General features: G+C 49.2%; 1 protein-coding gene across 3 annotated transcripts in view; it reads left to right on the forward strand.

Moving 5' to 3' along the window:
• SMAD4 (SMAD family member 4) overlaps window positions 1-19,255 on the forward strand; it is an 850,418-nt gene that overhangs the window by 527,106 nt on the left and 304,057 nt on the right. For all 3 annotated transcript variants that reach the window (XM_069626978.1, XM_069626979.1, XM_069626980.1), the window contains one exon: window positions 1,929-2,112. In XM_069626978.1, coding sequence (XP_069483079.1) covers window positions 1,929-2,112 — 184 coding nt within the window. The remainder of the gene's footprint in view (window positions 1-1,928; window positions 2,113-19,255) is intronic.

Below are 19,255 nucleotides of genomic sequence, written 5' to 3' on the forward strand. Positions count from 1 at the left end.
TACCGAAGGCTTCCCAAACAACTATATTCAAGTCCCACGTGCCACGCCATCTTGCAACGCCATTTTCTCCTCCCGTGTCTCTTCCGAGCCCTTCCTCGTCCGAACTTCTGACTCCTGGGGGCATCCTTGTGCATCGAGCCATCCCATGGCATCTTCCGGGGTCTCAAAAAAACAGAATGACCTTCAATTTTGCGGGCTAAAGTAACATATATTTGTGGCCCGCCTCTCTCAATCTCCGCTTTACTGACCCGAAATTCATGCGGCTACGCTGTACAGTCAGGGTATAATCCGGGTAAGCCGTGATGTTTGCCGCTCCTCGTATGATCGTTCCTCCTTTTCGAAAGTGTTCCAGTATCCTCTCCCGGTCGCGGTAGTTGAGAATTTTAGCGATCATAGGCCTAGGCGGGTTCCCCGGCGGCAGCCTCCTCGTTAGGGCTCTGTGTGCCCTTTCCACTGCAAATCCTTGGGTTAGGGCTCCTCCGGGTATCTCTTGTAATAACATGGATTTAATGAATTCCGTAGGGTCAGGGCCCTTCGTCCCCTCCGGCAGGCCCACGATGCGGATGTTATTGCGACAGGCTCGTCCTTCCGCCTCCTCCGCTCTGCTCTCCAGGTTGCCCACTCTTTGTATCAGGACGTACAAGTCGGCTTTATGGGAGGCGCAATCCGCAGTATTCGGGCCGACTTCCTTCTCAAGGGACTCTGTGCGCTCCACCAAGGCCCTGACATCCTGTCGGAGCAGGTTAACGTCTTCTTGAACCTCTCCGACCTTGAGGTCCAGCGCCGTTTTTAGTTCAGTGACGGCCAGTTCAAGCTTAGATTCCCAGGCCGCCCTTAGGTCCGCAATCGCCGCCAAGAATTCTTGGTTGGCGCCCGAAGTCATCGTGCCGCTCGCGGCCAGCGCATCCTTGCTCTTGGTGGTGTCCTGGCCCGGGGACGTCCTAGTAAAGTCATCCAGGGTGGGCTGTTTCGCCTTCGGCTGCACCGTCCTATTCGACATGACCCAGGGAATCTGTAGTCTGCTCAAGTGGCAAATGTGCGCGCAGTGCGCCTCCTCCGCTGGGTCACCGTGCGGCTCACTTCTTCCTTTGTTCCAGACCCTGATCGGCCATTTTGTGTCGTCCTGCGCCCCCGGTGTCCTTATCTCATCCACACCGATCTCCGTCGTCGTCACTCCTGCACCATCCAGAAGTTCACCATGCGTAGCCCACACATTCACACACCGGCATGTGTTTCATCAGTGGTCAGCGGTCCGTCCTAACGCACTTATTTGCCCGGATCATTGCAGGATCTCGGGAGCTCCTCCAGAACGCATCCTCCTACATGGCTCTCGTAGCCACGCCCCCACTACTACTACTCTTGTTATAAACACTATCCCTTTACTACCTTTCCTTCCTCCTCCTACTATTGTCAGTCTACTGAAGCTTCTTCTCTAACACTTGTGATTACTCTCTACTACGAACTGCCGCTCTACTGCCTACTCACTTGCTACTACTCTATTCCCACTACACATTCTCTCTACCCCCAACTACTACCTCCGCCACTGCTACTACTCCTACTCTGCTCCTCACACTTTCCACTCTCACATACAAACATCCCACCTCTCTCCAGCACCTTCTCTCCTCACCCAACTAACCCACACTCGACCATTCTCACACACCACCTTAAATATCCCACCACCTCCCAGTATTGGATACTTAACCTAACCTATAGACTTACCTGGCTTAAAAAGGTCTTCTAGGCCCGGCCCCTTTTCCAATATGAACAACGTGCTGGTCCTTAAGGGCGGCTTGCTGAAAGTTTTTTGTTTGTTTAAAATGTCAGTAGTTTATAAATTGCTAATTGGATTGGAGTCACTGATCCATTCTGTTACTGTCTCCTAGTCTTCAACCTGTAGTAGTAACATTTCTTATTTTTTCTTCCTTTAGCTCCTGAGTACTGGTGCTCTATCGCTTATTTTGAAATGGATGTTCAGGTTGGCGAGACGTTTAAGGTTCCTTCCAACTGCCCCATTGTTACTGTTGATGGCTATGTAGATCCTTCGGGTGGTGACCGATTTTGCCTTGGCCAGCTGTCTAATGTTCACAGAACTGAAGCTATAGAACGAGCAAGGTATTTGCAGATGGTTACTGTACTGATATTGTATTTATCCTTTAAACTATTTTTGTACAGAGCACCAAAACGGAAGGAAGTCAGAGTGCTTTGTAAAAATCTGAAACCGATTCTGTGAACCAACCACTTGCAGTGAGTTGTTGTAATAAGCCAATTTGTTTTCATAATCACCAGTTAGTGATGCCATAAAAATAAAATGCTTATTTCACTTTTATTTGGTTGCTTATAGTGCATGCAAACAGGATGTTTATGTCATGATCTCTGCTTCCAAAAGATCAGGACTTGCCCGACTCCCTTGGAAGCAGACCCATAACCCCGGTTCCGAGTGCCAGCCAGTCCCAATTGGGACCTTTTGGACCCTGTCCTGGCGCCAGTGGCACCAGGCTCATAAAGATGCCCAGTCCCAGCGCTGGAAGCGCCGGGCTCTTAATGCTTGGGTGGACTTACCTGCAGCAGACCATGCTGCTTACTTACCTGCCAGTTGAACCCCTGATCCTCTTCTGTTTGGGACTACTTTTCCTGTTGGGTGGGGCAGGAGCCACTCCCTAGGTTCAGAACACTGGAACTCTTCTGGAAAGCAGGAACTCTTTTCTTACCTAGGCGTGGCTGTGGAAGGAGACACCTAAGCACTACAGGAGGCTATTTAAACCACACCCGATGGATGAATCTTGCTTTGCGTTATTCTGCATTCTCTGCAGCAGAACGCTCATCGTGTCTTCTGCTTCTGATCCTGGGCCTAAGGGAACAAAGGCTTACCATCCTGGAATCCAGTCTTCAGCAGCACCTGTAAAGACAAAGAAAGAACAGGTTAGCACTACGGTCTTCAGTGGCAGCGCATCTCTTACCTGGTCCATCGGCTGTCACCAACGCCTCGCACTGCATTCCGGCATCTGAAAGACAAAGGCTTACCTACTCTTCGCATGCTCCGGAGGTCTTCGCACTGCATTCCGGCATCTGAAAGACAAAAGCTTACCAGCTCTTCGCACGCTCCGGAGGCCTTCGGCGCTGCATCCCGCATCTGAAAGACAAAAGAAGGTGCGTTTAAAGACATTGGGCAACTTTATTACTCACGTGCCATTACTCCTTCCCACGCCGAATCCAGTGAGTATCCCAGCACCCTTCAGCTTCTCTAAAGCTCCGAACTTGTACCTGCAAGATAAAAGGGACAGTTAGTGCGCATCGTGAAGCAGGCTACAAGCGCTTACTTACGTGCTTCCAGGCGCTTCTATTCCTCACGCGGGTTCGATCCTCAACTCTCATCAGCCCGCCATCCGCCATCGCCGGAACCCTGCAAAACAAGAGATATCATTACAAAAGACTTTTAAGACATTTGAAGTGCCCAGAACTTACCGTTCGTGCAGTTAACGACGGACAGCAGTCCTCTGAGGTCAAGAGGCCTGCACCCTTATCCAGTGAAGAAACTGGTTACGGCACCCTGCCCCGAGGCAGATGAAGAGCTCGGCGTTCACTTACCTAAGACATCTTACTCTTCGAGTCAGACATACAGTGCACAGAGGTCCAGCCCAAAGAGCCAACCGTGTGTTACACATCACCTTTGAAGATACGGCATTCACCCAGTCAAGACCGGCGCCTCTGCGGGAATCAGGTGAGCGTTACAGAACGCAAAGACTACCGCAAAACTCCCACCCAGGCGCTATGGAAACCTCGGATACCGACCAGCTAGCCCAGTTACTTGCGGAACTAAGAGCAGAAGTGCATGCAGCCCGTCAGGAAACGAATGCTCTAAGAAGGGAACTGATTATTTCCAAGGAGCGAACAGACGATCTCGCTAGACAATTGCTACAGTCACAAGCCGGACAAACTTCGTTACCCGCATCAGGGGCAAATCTTCCTTCAACATCCTCTACGAACCCAGTGCAGATCAACCTACCTGGGAATGTACCTCTGGCTCCGCCCAAACGATTTTCTGGTGACCCAAAGAGGTTTGCAGTATTTATTAATCAGTGCCGGTTGCACTTCTTATGCCGGCCAGAAGCCTTTCCAACTGATCAAGCTAAGGTAGCTTTCGTGCTTTCGTACCTTAGTGGCAATGCTGCAGACTGGTCGATCCCTCTAGTTAATCAAGATGATCCGGTTCTCCATGATTTTCAAGCTTTTCAGCTCAGTATGGAAAAACTGTTTGCAAGACATTCACAGGGGCAGGCCTTGGACAATGAGCTCCTTTCATTGCGACAGGGTAATCAAGACCTTTTGGCTTATATTGCGTCTTTCAACAGACTGATAGTGGAAACTCGATGGCCTGAGGACAAAAGGATTACGCTGTTTTATAGAGGTCTACGTGGAGAGCTCAAAGATGTGTTAGCCCAAGTAGTGAATCCCCCGCAAGACTGTTCGGACTATATTGACTTAGTCGTTCAAATTGACCACAGACTGCAGAACAGGAAGGCCGATCGTTCCAAGTTTGATGCTCGAGTATTTTTCCAAACCACCAACTCCTACCAAAGGAGTAGACTCCGGGGAACCCATGCAAATAGGGGGCCTGAAAGGACCACTAACACAAAAGGAGCGGGAAAGGAGAAAACAGCTGCAATTATGCCTCTATTGCGGAAACTCGGGGCACTTTCTTCGAGGCTGTCCGGTGAAACCAGCCAAGAAGGCAGAAGGAGCTGCAGTTACCAGGGTCACAAACTCTGAGCAGGGAAACGACCTCGCCCGACAAGAATAGAGGTCCTCTTGCCGAGCGTTAAAACCAGTTCCGTGACCTCGCATTTCGTGATACCTATGGTCCTCATTAGCCCTGAACATCCGGATCGATTACATGCGATTGAAGCTTACGTCGACAGCGGTGCCATCGGCAATTATGTGGATCATGAAATGGTTTTGAGGATGAATCTGACTCTTTGTCCAAAGTCTGTAAAGGACGTCATTACTACGGTGGATGGTACGGAGATAGCCTCCGGACCAGTAACGCATACCACCCAAGAAGTGACGCTAGTAAGTCAAGATGGACACCATGAGAAGATCGTGTTCGATGTGATCAAGGCCCCTCAGTTCCAGATTATTCTAGGAATTCCTTGGTTAGAGAAGCACAATCCTCAGATCGATTGGCGAGCAAGAACGGTTCAGTTTCCAGAATGTGTCTCTACTTGTCACCCTCGACCTGGTGTTGCACTGGCAGCAATTTCCTCGGAGGCTCCCCAGTTACCTCCTGAATACCTAGAATACCAAGATGTTTTCCGGAAGGATCAGGCTAACTCTCTACCTCCTCATAGGTCTTATGACTGCCAGATAGACCTGATACCTGGATCTACTCCTCCTTGTAGTAGAATTTATGCCCTCACCGAGCCTGAGAATCTTCACCTCCGACAATACCTGGATCAATACCTAGCGAATGGGTTTATTCGTCCTTCCAAGTCCCCTGCTTCCTCAGCTTTGTTCTTCGTTCCAAAAAAAGAAGGGGACCTTAGAACTTGTATAGATTATCGCGCCCTGAACCAGATCACCGTTAAGAATAGATATCCGTTACCTTTGATCCCTGAACTCCTGGACCAAGTCAGAAAAGCATGCATATATACAAAGCTGGATCTTAGAGGAGCCTACCACTTGGTACGAGTAAAAGAGGGCGATGAATGGAAGACGGCCTTCCGCACCAAGTATGGGCTATTTGAATATCAGGTCATGCCCTTCGGACTTTGCAATGCCCCGGCCGCCTTTCAATATTTTATGAACGATGTCCTCAGAGAGCTCATAGATATGTGTGTTGTTGTTTACATTGACGACATCCTCGTTTATTCTTCATCGGAAACTGAACATCGGAAACACGTGAAAATGGTCCTCGAGAGATTGCGTCAACACAAACTTTTCGCTAAGTTGGAAAAATGTGTTTTCAACGTGACTGAAGTTGAATTCTTGGGATTCATATTATCACCTAGCGGAGTGCGTATGGATTCAAAGAAGGTCGATGCAATTCTCAAATGGCCATCGCCATCCTCCGTAAAAGGTGTTCAAAGCATGTTAGGCTTCGCTAACTTTTACCGCAGGTTTATCCCCGAATTCTCTCGAATAGTCCAGCCCATCACCGCCTTGTTAAAGAAAAACAAACGTTTTGAATGGTCTACCGAGGGGGAACAAGCTTTCCAGAATTTGAAGACTAGATTTATCTCTGCACCGATCTTAAAACATCCTCGCCCAGAACTCCCCTACATCGTTGAAACTGATGCTTCGAGCCTTGCCATGGGGGCAGTTCTATCACAAAAGGACCCAGTAACCAATCAGTTGCATCCCGTGGCATTTTGGTCCCGCAAATTCTCACCTCCTGAAATCAATTACACTATTACTGATAAGGAACTTCTAGCTATCAAGTCCGCCTTTAAGGCTTGGCGGCATTATCTTCTGGGGGCCCGACACACCGTTACTGTGATTACAGATCACCGAAACCTGCAATATTTGAAAACCGCAAAAGCTCAATCCTCTAGGCAACTCCGTTGGGCACTATTCTTTGCCGAGTTTGACTTCATAATTACCTATCGACCTGGTACAAAAAACGGTAAAGCTGATGCCCTTTCTCGGATGGGAGTGGAAGAACATTTGATCAATCCTAAACCTGTACCTATCATTCCCGAACAAAGAATTCTAGGTGTAATCGCCACACAATCCATAGAGGAAGTTAAGGATAAAGCCAGGCTACTGGTAACTCCAGCAGACATACAGAATTGGCATCTGCAGGGAAAGGACTTTACGGTGAAGGACAACCTATTATATTTCCAAGAACGGTTATACCTGCCCAGCACAGATTTACAGAAAAAGGTAATCTCTTGTTATCACGATTCTTTAATGGAAGGACATCCCGGTATGACCAAGACCTCGGAAAAGATCAAGCGCTACTTCTGGTGGCCGTCTTGGAAAAAGATATCAGAGACTTTATAATGTCCTGTGGAGTATGCGCCCAAAACAAGAGTCAAAAGGAAAAACCAGCCGGCCTCTTACGCCCTATTGACATCCCGCCTCGCCCTTGGCATACGCTTTCTATGGACTTCATCACCGATCTACCTCCATGCTCCGGATACAATACGATCCTAGTAATCGTGGACCTATTCTCCAAGATGGCGCATTTCATTCCACTCAAAGGCTTACCAACAGCAGCAACTTTTGCCCGAGAATTTCTCGAAAACATCGTCCGACTGCACGGTTTTCCTTCAGTTCTAATTTCGGATCGAGGTAGTCAATTTATTTCTCATTTTTGGCGAAGTTGCTGTCGGTCGGCTCAAATTGATGTGAGACTTTCGACCAGCCACCACCCTCAAACCGACGGACAAACCGAGAGGACCAATCAAACTCTGGAACAGTATTTGCGCTGCATGCTACAACAAACTGAAAAAACTTGGAAAGATATCCTTTGGATAGCCGAATATGCCTACAATAACTCTGTCCACTCGGGAACTGGGAAGACCCCGTTTTTTCTTTTATACGGTAGTCACCCTCGAACCTCGGAGTTGGATCCACTCCAAGATCTTGGAACACCAGCAGTAGACCACCTGCATTCTACAATCACCCAAGCCTTTAAGGAAGCCGTTTCTCACCTTCAAAGGGCTAAAGAACAATACAAGAAAGGAGCAGACCAACATCGGAAGGAAGCCCCCCAATATCAAGTAGGAGATCAAGTCTGGTTATCCACCAAATATCTACCTCTAAAAGGACCACGCACATTCAACCCAAGATACCTTGGTCCCTATTCCATCACTACCATAGTAAATCCAGTAGCGGTCAAGTTGGACTTGCCCCCTCACATGAAGATACATCCCGTCTTCGACGTCTCTCTATTAAAACCCGTGCAACCTCAAACCCGACTAACTAAATCTCCAAAACCTATTCTAGTTGACGGAGGTCTCGAGTTTGAAGTCAAAAGCATCCTGGATTCCAAGATCTCCAAATCTAAACTATTTTACCTGATTGACTGGAAAGGCTACGGTCCCCAAGAAAGATCCTGGGAACCTGCAGAATATGTCCACGCGCCTCGTCTAATCAAAAGATTTCATCGAACATTTCCTAACAAGCCCAAACCCCCGGAGAAGCCCGGTTTGGGAGGGGCCTTGAGGGGGGGTGCTGTCATGATCTCTGCTTCCAAAAGATCAGGACTTGCCCGACTCCCTTGGAAGCAGACCCATAACCCCGGTTCCGAGTGCCAGCCAGTCCCAATTGGGACCTTTTGGACCCTGTCCTGGCGCCAGTGGCACCAGGCTCATAAAGATGCCCAGTCCCAGCGCTGGAAGCGCCGGGCTCATAATGCTTGGGTGGACCTACCTGCAGCAGACCATGCTGCTTACTTACCTGCCAGTTGAACCCCTGATCCTCTTCTGTTTGGGACTACTTTTCCTGTTGGGTGGGGCAGGAGCCACTCCCTAGGTTCAGAACACTGGAACTCTTCTGGAAAGCAGGAACTCTTTTCTTACCTAGGCGTGGCTGTGGAAGGAGACACCTCAGCACTACAGGAGGCTATTTAAACCACACCCGATGGATGAATCTTGCTTTGCGTTATTCTGCATTCTCTGCAGCATAACGCTCATCGTGTCTTCTGCTTCTGATCCTGGGCCTAAGGGAACAAAGGCTTACCATCCTGGAATCCAGTCTTCAGCAGCACCTGTAAAGACAAAGAAAGAACAGGTTAGCACTACGGTCTTCAGTGGCAGCGCATCTCTTACCTGGTCCATCGGCTGTCACCAACGCCTCGCGCTGCATTCCGGCATCTGAAAGACAAAGGCTTACCTACTCTTCGCATGCTCCGGAGGTCTTCGCACTGCATTCCGGCAACTGAAAGACAAAGGCTTACCAGCTCTTCGCACGCTCCGGAGGCCTTCGGTGCTGCATCCCGCATCTGAAAGACAAAAGAAGGTGCGTTTAAAGACATTGGGCAACTTTATTACTCACGTGCCATTACTCCTTCCCACGCCGAATCCAGTGGGTATTCCAGCACCCTTCAGCTTCTCTAAAGCTCCGAACTTGTACCTGCAAGATAAAAGGGACAGTTAGTGCGCATCGTGAAGCAGGCTACAAGCGCTTACTTACGTGCTTCCAGGCGCTTCTATTCCTCACGCGGGTTCGATCCTCAACTCTCATCAGCCCGCCATCCGCCATCGCCGGAACCCTGCAAAACAAGAGATATCATTACAAAAGACTTTTAAGACATTTGAAGTGCCCAGAACTTACCGTTCGTGCAGTTAACGACGGACAGCAGTCCTCTGAGGTCAAGAGGCCTGCACCCTTATCCAGTGAAGAAACTGGTTACGGCACCCTGCCCCGAGGCAGATGGAGAGCTCGGCGTTCACTTACCTAAGACATCTTACTCTTCGAATCAGACATACAGTGCACAGAGGTCCAGCCCAAAGAGCCAATCGTGTGTTACACATCACTTTTGAAGATACGGCATTCACCCAGTCAAGACCGGCGCCTCTGCGGGAATCAGGTGAGTGTTACAGTTTAAAACCACTGTGGTTAAATGGGACAGGGAAGGTTATGCCCGTTTTCCTCCATAGTCAATGGATCCCAAACATTTTGCTTTTGTTTTACACCTTGTCTTGACTTTTTGCAGAGTAGTGAAGCCTTAAAGGGGTAGTTCAGTCAGAGATGTTATCGGCCCGATCGATGGGCCTGTTTTTAGAGCATACATCGGTCGTTCTTAAAAGAAATTCCAATGTCACTTACCTGAGTTTTTCTCACTTTAACACATGCAAAAACGACGAGTTGGGTACCCCCATCTTGTGGTGATCTTATCCGTTGATCCATCACCCTAAGTTCTTGCCCTCGCGGCACTAATTCAGATCACCCGCCCCTCAAGCTGACATCACTAGATGCTCACGCCCCTTTTCTCAACTTCAATGCAAGTCTCATGTCAACGTCCTCTGTGTCCAATCTATTGACGTGTCTCGATGGAAATGGCAAGACGTCTCGTTCCCCGACAACTGTAAACAAATGTTTCTGATTATACACGGAGTTTCTTTTTCCTTCGTGTCAGTGCATTTCATTTCCAGTTTCCCTGACTTGTTTCTTCTCTGAATTAACTCAGTAGTCACTTTTCATTTCTTATAATATGGACAAATGTCTTTAACAAACCATATTTAAACATGTGTCTTTGCAAGCTTTTAAAGTTTGAGCCTATTAACTTTGTCTTTTCACAATGTGTTTTTGTAACATGGAGGTTTCTTCGCTTGTCTTTCTTTACCATTCAATGTTAATGGGAAACCTCTTTTCTTTACTGTATGCAAACAAAAACGTTTTTATTTACCTGACTGTTGAGTCTGTGCTTCTTCACTATTTGGTAACTATGGCAACAATTCACCCCTACCTGTACGAGTCTGACTATTCAAAATAGAAAATCCTTGAAAGAGAAAAAAGTCGAGACGATGTGGAATCCGATGAGTCATGAAGATCAATCACCGGAGCCTGAACCCAGTCGCATGGTAGACCTTTCCACCTGGTGTACCTGCCATTGTTGTGAGTTTATGCCCACTCTGGCGGACAACTGCTGTTGCAGAGAAAACTCTGGCTGCTTGGCCTACATTGCCGAAGGAGAGACACCACTGCTATGCGTTAGCAAGCTACATGACTTCAGGGCCGCCTGCCTTACAAGATCTGTGTTGCGAATGATGATGGTCCTTATGCACAAACTACGAGCTACAGTTCGCCTTTGTAATCCAAGTAACAAGTAGTTTCACTATATATATATATTTCTGATGTTTGTTAATCTGCTTAGAATCACATGCTGTGCATAGGTCCGACATCCAGTGGTCACTGCGGAGTATTGCATTTTGTTTTTCGTAGTCGAAAAGGGGACGTCGACAAGGCGTGTCTGTAACACTATCCCTATAGTGATGTGCATTGTACCCACAATCCCTCACGCGTCGAGGTCCCTCAGATTGTTTTTTTCCGCCCAGTTTCTGGTCGCCTTTCGCGGAGCTCCTAGAGAGACATTGCTAATACTTGCCACGGACCTCGGTCCTTTGTTATACTTAATATATTATTAACGATCCCTCCCCTCGACGTTAGCTGTGAAGCTGTTTCTCCGCCGAACAGATTTTCGACGGAGAGGAAGAGCGGAGGAGATCCTTCGGCGCTGCCGAACACGTGGCCTGGCCTCGACGGCCAACATACAGTAGGGAGAGTGGGGGTTCGAACTTTTATCTTCTCTTTGAGAATGTCTTTCTTTCTCCCCTTTCTTTCACTTGGGGTTGTTATCGCCAGCTATTATTGCCTCAGCTATGGAGAGGACACCTTTTAAGTTCTGCCCACGCTGCAGGGGCAAATATACTTGGAAGGATAAGCACAAGCTCTGTAATCGTTGCTTGCCCCTCGATCACAAAGAGGACAGCTGCGCAGCCTGCAAGCTCTTGAAACCTAGAACCCTTAAGGAACGAAAAGTTAAAAGGTGGGCGGACTACGCGATGTCGAAGTCAGTTTCCTCACCCGCTGCCGCTGTTACTGAAAGTGACGAGGAGGGCGATAACTCGACGTCCGTTACGGAAGTCATGAACCCCCAGAAGGAGCGTTCCCGCTCCTCGACGTCCGTCCCCGGCCCCGACGGGCTCGACTCACGCCCTGCTTATGGGGATGAACACCCCGGCGACAAGGACGCACATAAACCCCATAAGGCTAAACATACAACCCACGGCTCTTCTTCGTCGAGAACGAAGGATCCATCAGCGCCGAAGGGGACGCAGGGCACTCCGGCGTCTACCGCAGACCGTAAAGGTCTCAAGCCCCACCCGCAAACGCAGCCGCGACCAGCGATTGGGCTTTCATCTAACACGGGCGCTACCCCAAAAACATCCGACGTAACGCTCCATAGAGCGGCCGTCGAGGTACAACGCGCAACGCACACAACGTCGACACCAGAGCCCTCGACTGACAAACTCGTTGTCGAGAGCCTAGCGAGAATTGTCTCCGAAGACAAACGTGCGCGGACGACGAAACAAACGTCGAATACCGCGACAAAAAAGCACAAAGGTAGCCAAGAACTGCCCCTTTCATCTAAGGACGCTTCTGAACTACCGGAGGGCTTTTCAGAAGGAGACGGTAACCTCTCGTCGACGTTGTGGGAGCGTTCGAATCGGTTCGAAGGTGAAAACACAGATTTCCCCCCTCTAGACTATTCAGGGGTACCCCATGAGACCCTTGAAAGACTCCATTCTTGCATGGAGAAAATGGAAAGGTTTCTAGGAAGCCAAGACCCACCCACTCACAAAAGACAAAGAGAATGGCCCCAGGATGACCCTAGAGTCAAGATTCCTAGGCTGGTTCCCCCTTCCACAGATGTATATGACCTCACTGAGGAGGAGCAATACCTTCACGAAGATGAGGAGTGTTTGGGTGGGCAAGAAGAACTTGAGGAAGAGGGGTTCGAAGAGATCCTTACACTAATTTCGAAGAGGATACAGCTACATCGCAGCCCTGGCAATCCCCGTCAGTGCAGCCGTGGCAATCCCCATCAGTGCACTCAGACCCTGATGCCTTTCACCCTTCTCCTCTCAAGGATTCACATATTGGGAACTCCTCTCCCATAGATGACCAACCTTCCCTCAATGCACTATTGCGCAAGGCAGCAGCGCATTTTGAGCTTGACACAGGGGAAGCTCTTCCAGACATAGACTTTGTAGAAAGAGTTATTAAAGAAAAAGCCCCTGTTAGCCAGTCTATTCCACTCCTGGCTTCTATTAAGAGAAGAATTTCTCCTTCCCTTTCTAATCCAGCTTTAGTAAGAGGGGTCAACCCTAGAATAGAAAAGCTCTTCAGCCCTTCATCCTCTGACCCTTTATACATCAGAGGACACTCTATTCCGGACTCCCTTGTAGTTACCAACACAAGGAAAAGAGCAGTGGTACCACTATCCACTAGTGAAGCACCACCTGACAAAGAAGGCAAGAAGCTGTACGCACTTGGGAAGAGAATCACGACCTCCGCCGCCTTCTCTACTAGAATTGCTAATAACAACTCCCTATTAGCTAGCTACGCAGATGCACAGTGGAGCAAGCTGCGCAGCGAGGCAGAGGACGCACCTGAACCCCTGCGGTCACGTCTGCTAACTGTAATATCAGAGGGAACACTTGTAAACCAGGGCATCGTTAAGAACTCCCTAGATGCCGCTGAAACTGCTGGCCGATCCCTGGTTCAGGGAATACTTCTCAAACGACACGTTTGGCTACGCAATTCAGGTTTTAAACCCGAAACCCAAGCCTCCCTCATAAATAAACCCATAGAACAGACGCATCTGTTTGGGAAGGCAGTTGATGAGGCACTAGAACATGCTAAGAAAGAGTTTGATACCATCAAGACTCTTGATCAAATATCTAGACCCCCTAACAGGCGAGGCTATGGTAATAGACGCTCCTTTCGTGGCCAAAGACAGCAGCAAAACCAACAACAATGTTACTCTGCTACCAACTGGCCCTCTAACCAGGGTAACACCCAGTTCAGTCAAAGAGGCCAACGGCGTGGCAGAGGAAGAGGTCGTGGCTCCAGCCCCAGAGGTTCCACGCCCAATACCAGCAAATGACCCGAAGATTCGGGTCCCCTCCCATGCATCACCGGTCGGGGGCCGCCTAACATCGTTCCTATCAGCATGGGAGGGAATATCGTCAGACCGATGGGTATTATCAACCATAACCCACGGATACTGCATAGAATTCAACGGTTACCCGAAGTACAAACCCCCACGAAACCAACGCAGATCACCGGAGCACCTCACCATTCTTTTACAAGAAGTAAAAGAACTGCTGAAAAAAGAAGCAATAGAACCTGTCCCCCTATCTCAGGTAACAGAAGGTATTTATTCAGTGTACTTCCTTGTACCCAAAAAGGACTTAACCATGCGCCCTGTATTAGATCTGCGCCCAGCGAACAACTTTGTCAAACCACAGAAGTTCCGTATGGTGACCTTGCAGGAAGTAATCCCACTGTTATCACAGGGGGATTACATGACAACGCTAGACATGAAAGATGCATACTTTCATATTTTAATGTTGCCAGCACACAGAAAATACCTCAGGTTCAAGATAGAGAACAAACACTACCAATTCAGAGTACTACCCTTCGGGATAGCTTCTGCTCCAAGAGTATTCACAAAAGTACTGGCAGTAGCAGCGGCCCACCTGCGAAGGCTATCCATCCCAATATACCCTTACCTCGACGACTGGCTCATAACCGGGGATTCTTACGAAACATGCTTCTCCAATACCCAAAAGACTGTAAACCTTTTGTACCAACTGGGCTTCTCCATCAACGGAAAGAAGTCCAGCTTAGAACCCAGCCAAACCAAACAATTTTTAGGGGCTCTAATTCAAACAAAGGACGGCCTCGTCTTCCCCTCCAACGAGAGGGTCCAAAACATGCTGTTTCAGATCCCCCATTATGTAACAGGTCGGGAGGTGACGGTACGCAAAGCTATGCGCTTGCTAGGGATGATGGCGTCATGTATTTATTTGGTACCTCACGCGCGTCTGCGCATGCGCACAATGCAGGAGTGGCTCAACAGCCAGTGGTGTCAGGCCAGCGGACAATGGGACGATCTAGTGGTGGTCTCGCAGGCCTTAGTACTTTCGCTGAGGTGGTGGACAAAAGAAAACCTGCTAATAGGGAAGACTTTTGCCACACCCGCAGTAGAAGCCACTCTAACCACAGACGCATCCCTCACAGGATGGGGGGCTCACCTATCCCATCAGACTGCTCACGGAGCGTGGACTCCGAGCTTAGCATCCAAACATATAAACCTGCTGGAACTTCTAGCAGTGTTGAAGGCACTGAAACCCTTTCAGAAACACCTGCAAGGAAAGACAGTGATGGTCCTCACAGACAGCACCACAGCCATGTACTACCTCAACAAACAAGGGGGCACTCACTCTCCAGGACTGTCCAAACTGTCCCAGAATATATGGAAGTGGGCTCTCAGACACAACATGTTTCTACTATCGCAACATGTACCAGGGGAACTCAATCTGCTAGCAGACAAGCTCAGCAGAGACTTCCCACTGCCCGAAGAGTACGAATGGCAATTGCACGAAAACATCGTCTTAGACGTCTTCACGCAATGGGGTTTTCCGGAAATAGACCTGTTCGCAACTATAGAAAACTCACAATGCCAAAGTTACGCCTCCAGGTACCCCCAGAACCAATCCAAGGGGAACGGTCTGTCGATTCAATGGTCAGGGACATTTGTTTACGCCTTTCCCCCGACTCCCCTTCTCAACAAAGTGGTGCACAAGATGCACCAGGAGCAGGTTACCATGATACTAGTGGCCCCAATGTGGGCCCGGCAACCTTGGTTCGCTCACTTGATGGAGATGTCCCTATCTCCCCCAGTGAAACTTCCCTGCCCATACAACATGCTGTCACAAGACAAGGGCAAGACACTGCACCCATGCCCTCAGACCATGAACTTAGCAGCCTGGCTCCTGAGATCGTAGAATTTGGCCATTTACAACTCCCTCAGAGATGTATGGACATCCTCAGGGAAGCCAGAAAACCAAATACTCGCCACTGCTATGCTAGCAAATGGAAAAGATTTGTCATCTGGTGTACAAATAGGAGCATCAACCCAATTGACTGCTCTCCTACTGACATTGTCCTATACTTGACCCATTTACTGGATTCAGGTCTAGTGTTCAATTCTATTAAAGTCCACCTAGCGGCACTTTCTGCATACACCACTTCCCAACTTAAAGTATCGTGGTGGAAGATACCAGTTATCAAAGCCTTCATGGAAGGGGTAAAAAGAATACACCCTCCAATAGCTAACACAGCTCCCGGATGGGACTTAAATGTGGTACTTTCTAGACTCATGGGCCCCCCTTTCGAACCCATGCACAAAGCAACTCTTAAAGACCTCACTCTTAAGACCGCTTTCCTAATAGCTATCACCTCCATTAGGAGAGTAAGTGAACTACAGGCTCTTTCTGTACTAGACCCCTTCGTAACAGTTCACAAAGATAAAGTGGTTCTACGCACACACCCAAGGTTTGCACCAAAATTCATCTCAAAATTTCATGTAAACCAGTCTATAGAACTACCAACGTTCTTTCAAAACCCTTCCAGCTTGGGAGAAAAAAGTCTGCATACACTAGATGTACGCAGAGCAGTCATGTTCTACATGGAAAGAACCAGACCACTGAGAAAGACTAATCAGTTCTTTGTCTCTGTGGCAGCAGGAAGAGAAGGAGATGCAGTTTCAAAGTCCACTATATCTAGATGGATTGTTCTATGCATCACTCTCTGTTACGCTCTTGCTAAGAGAGAACTACCCTTCAAGCCAAGAGCACATTCCACTCGAGGCATTGGGGCTTCCATAGCATTCATTGCAAATGTTCCCCTTGAGTCCATCTGCAAAGCGGCTACCTGGAGTTCGGTGCACACCTTTACAAAACACTACTGTCTAGATACACACTCTAGATCTGACTCCCAGGTGGGACAGGCAGTATTAAGACATCTTTTCTCTACTGTTCCTTCTCATAACCCACCGCCAACTCCGGGTACTGCTCGCTAGTCTATGCACAGCATGTGATTCTAAGCAGATTAACAAACATCAGAAGACAATGCATTACTTACCGTAAAAGCATTTCTGATGGTTGTATCTGCTTAGATTCGCATGCGCCCACCCTTCCTCCCCGCTCGGATGGAAGGAACATAGACACCTTTTTTATATATTCTCTTTTCTGTACTCACTCACGTCTAGAAGGCTCCCTCAGGGCAGAAAAATACAAACAGAGGGACCTCGACGCGTGAGGGATTGTGGGTACAATGCACGTCACTATAGGGATAGTGTTACAGACACGCCTTGTCGACGTCCCCTTTTCGACTACGAAAAACAAAATGCAATACTCCGCAGTGACCACTGGATGTCGGACCTATGCACAGCATGTGAATCTAAGCAGATACAACCATCAGAAATGCTTTTACGGTAAGTAATGCATTGTCATATATATATATATATATTTCTGATGTTTGTTAATCTGCTTAGAATCACATGCTGTGCATAGGTCCGACATCCAGTGGTCACTGCGGAGTATTGCATTTTGTTTTTCGTAGTCGAAAAGGGGACGTCGACATGGCGTGTCTGAAACACTATCCCTATAGTGACGTGCGTTGTACCCACAATCCCTCACGCGTCGAGGTCCCTCAGATTGTTTTTTTCCGCCCAGCTTCTGGTCGCCTTCACGCGGAGCTCCTCGAGAGACATTGCAACTCCTCGACCTTTGGTCGTTTTTCCTCTAATATTAATAATCCCTCCCTCGACGCAGTTGTAAGCTGTTCTCCGCCGAAAAGAATCTTCGACGGAGGGTCGAGCGGAAGAAATCCTTCGGCGCTGCCGAACACGTGGCCTGGCCTCGCAGGCCATATACAGTAGGGAGAGTGGGGTCGGGGGACATCTCTGGGTCTTTTCTGAGAATGCCTTTCCCTTTCCCCTTCCTTTCCCTTGGGGTGTTTATCGCGATTTATTGCCTCGGCTATGGAGAGGACACCGTTTAGGTTTTGCCCACTTTGTAAAGGCAAATTCACTTGGAAGGACAAGCACTCACGGTGTAACCGCTGCTTGCCCCTCAATCACAAGGAGGAAAGGTGCGCGGCTTGTCGGCTTCTTAAGCCTAAAACTCTAAAAGACCGAAGGGTTAAAAGGTGGGCGGCCTACGCGATGTCGAAGGCCGAAGGTTCACCCGCCGCTGCTACCACCGACAGTGACGAGGAACGCGATAACACGACCTCCGCTACGGAAGTCGAAACCCCCTCTAAGGAGCGCTTACGCGCTTCGTCGTCTGTCCCCGGCCCCGACGGGCTCGGCTCACGCCCTGCTTATGGGGATGAACACCCCGGCGACACAGACGCACACAAAGATCCACATAAACACACAACCCACGGCTCTTCTTCGACGAAGTCGAAAAGACCTTCGGCGCCCAAGGAGACGCAGGTTCCACCGGCGGCCTCCTCGGACCGTTCGGGTTCGAAGCCCCTCTCGCAACCGCAGCCGCGACCTGCGACTGGGCTTTCGGCAAACAAGGGCGCTGCCACCAAACCATCGGCCGGTGCGCATCAACAGAAAGCGCAGACCGCCGTAGAGCGTTCGATACCCATAGCGTCGAAAACTCAAGCTTCCGCCGACAAACGAGTCGCCGACAAGCGAGTCGCCGATAGCTTAGCAAGGATCGCTGTAGCCGACGCCCAAAAGCGTACGCCGAAGATTTCGTCGAGCGTTACGCATAAGTTAAAGGATACGCCGAAAAAGCCCGATGGGAAGCAGGGACTACCCCCTTCAGGCAGGGAGTCTCCCGACACACCAGAAGGTTTTTCGGAGGGCGACGGGACACTTTCCTCGACGCTTTGGGAGAGGTCGAGCCATTTCGAGTTAGATAACCCTATGTTTCCCCCGCCAGACCGCTCTGGGGTACCCCATGAAACTATGGAAAGACTCCACCTCTGTATGGAGAGGATGGAAAAGTTCATGAGCACCCAGGCCTCTCAAACACACAAGAGGACCAGAGAAGGGCCTCAGGAGGACCCCAGGGCCAAAAATCCGAGGCTAGTCGATCCCCAGCATGACACAGCCTCAGACTTCCAAGATGTATATGACCTCACTGGGGAGGAGCAAGACTTCGAGGAAGAAGATGATTTCATGGACAAAGAAGAACAGAACCAGGAGGAATGTCTGGAAGACAGAACAGACATTATAGAAGAAGGCTTCGGGGTTAACCCAGAAGAGGGACCTTCACACCCCTGGCAATCACCATCAGTGTATTCCGACACTGATGTCCTAAACCTAACTCCTCCGGACAATTCTCCAGTTAGGAACACGTCTCCAATTGACGATCAGCCGACGTTCAATGCACTGTTGCGCAGAGCAGCAGCGCATTTCGAACTCGACACCGGGGAACTCTCTCCAGAATTGGACTTTGTAGAAAGAGTGATTAAGGAAAAACCCCCGGTCAGCCAGACCATTCCACTCCTCGCTTCAGTAAAGAGAAGGATCATACCTTCGCTGTCCACTCCCGCTATGATCAGAGGGGTCAATCCACGGATTGAAAAACTTTTCACTCCTTCACCCTCAGACCCCCTCTACATTAGGGGACATTCCATTCCTGATTCCCTAGTGGTTTCTAATACTAGGAAGAGGGCAGGGGTACCACTTTCCACCAGTGAGGCACCCCCTGAC

Source organism: Ambystoma mexicanum, chromosome 6p, assembly GCF_040938575.1.
Source record: "Ambystoma mexicanum isolate Mex_15411 chromosome 6p, UKY_AmexF1_1, whole genome shotgun sequence".
Lineage (NCBI taxonomy): Eukaryota > Metazoa > Chordata > Amphibia > Caudata > Ambystomatidae > Ambystoma > Ambystoma mexicanum.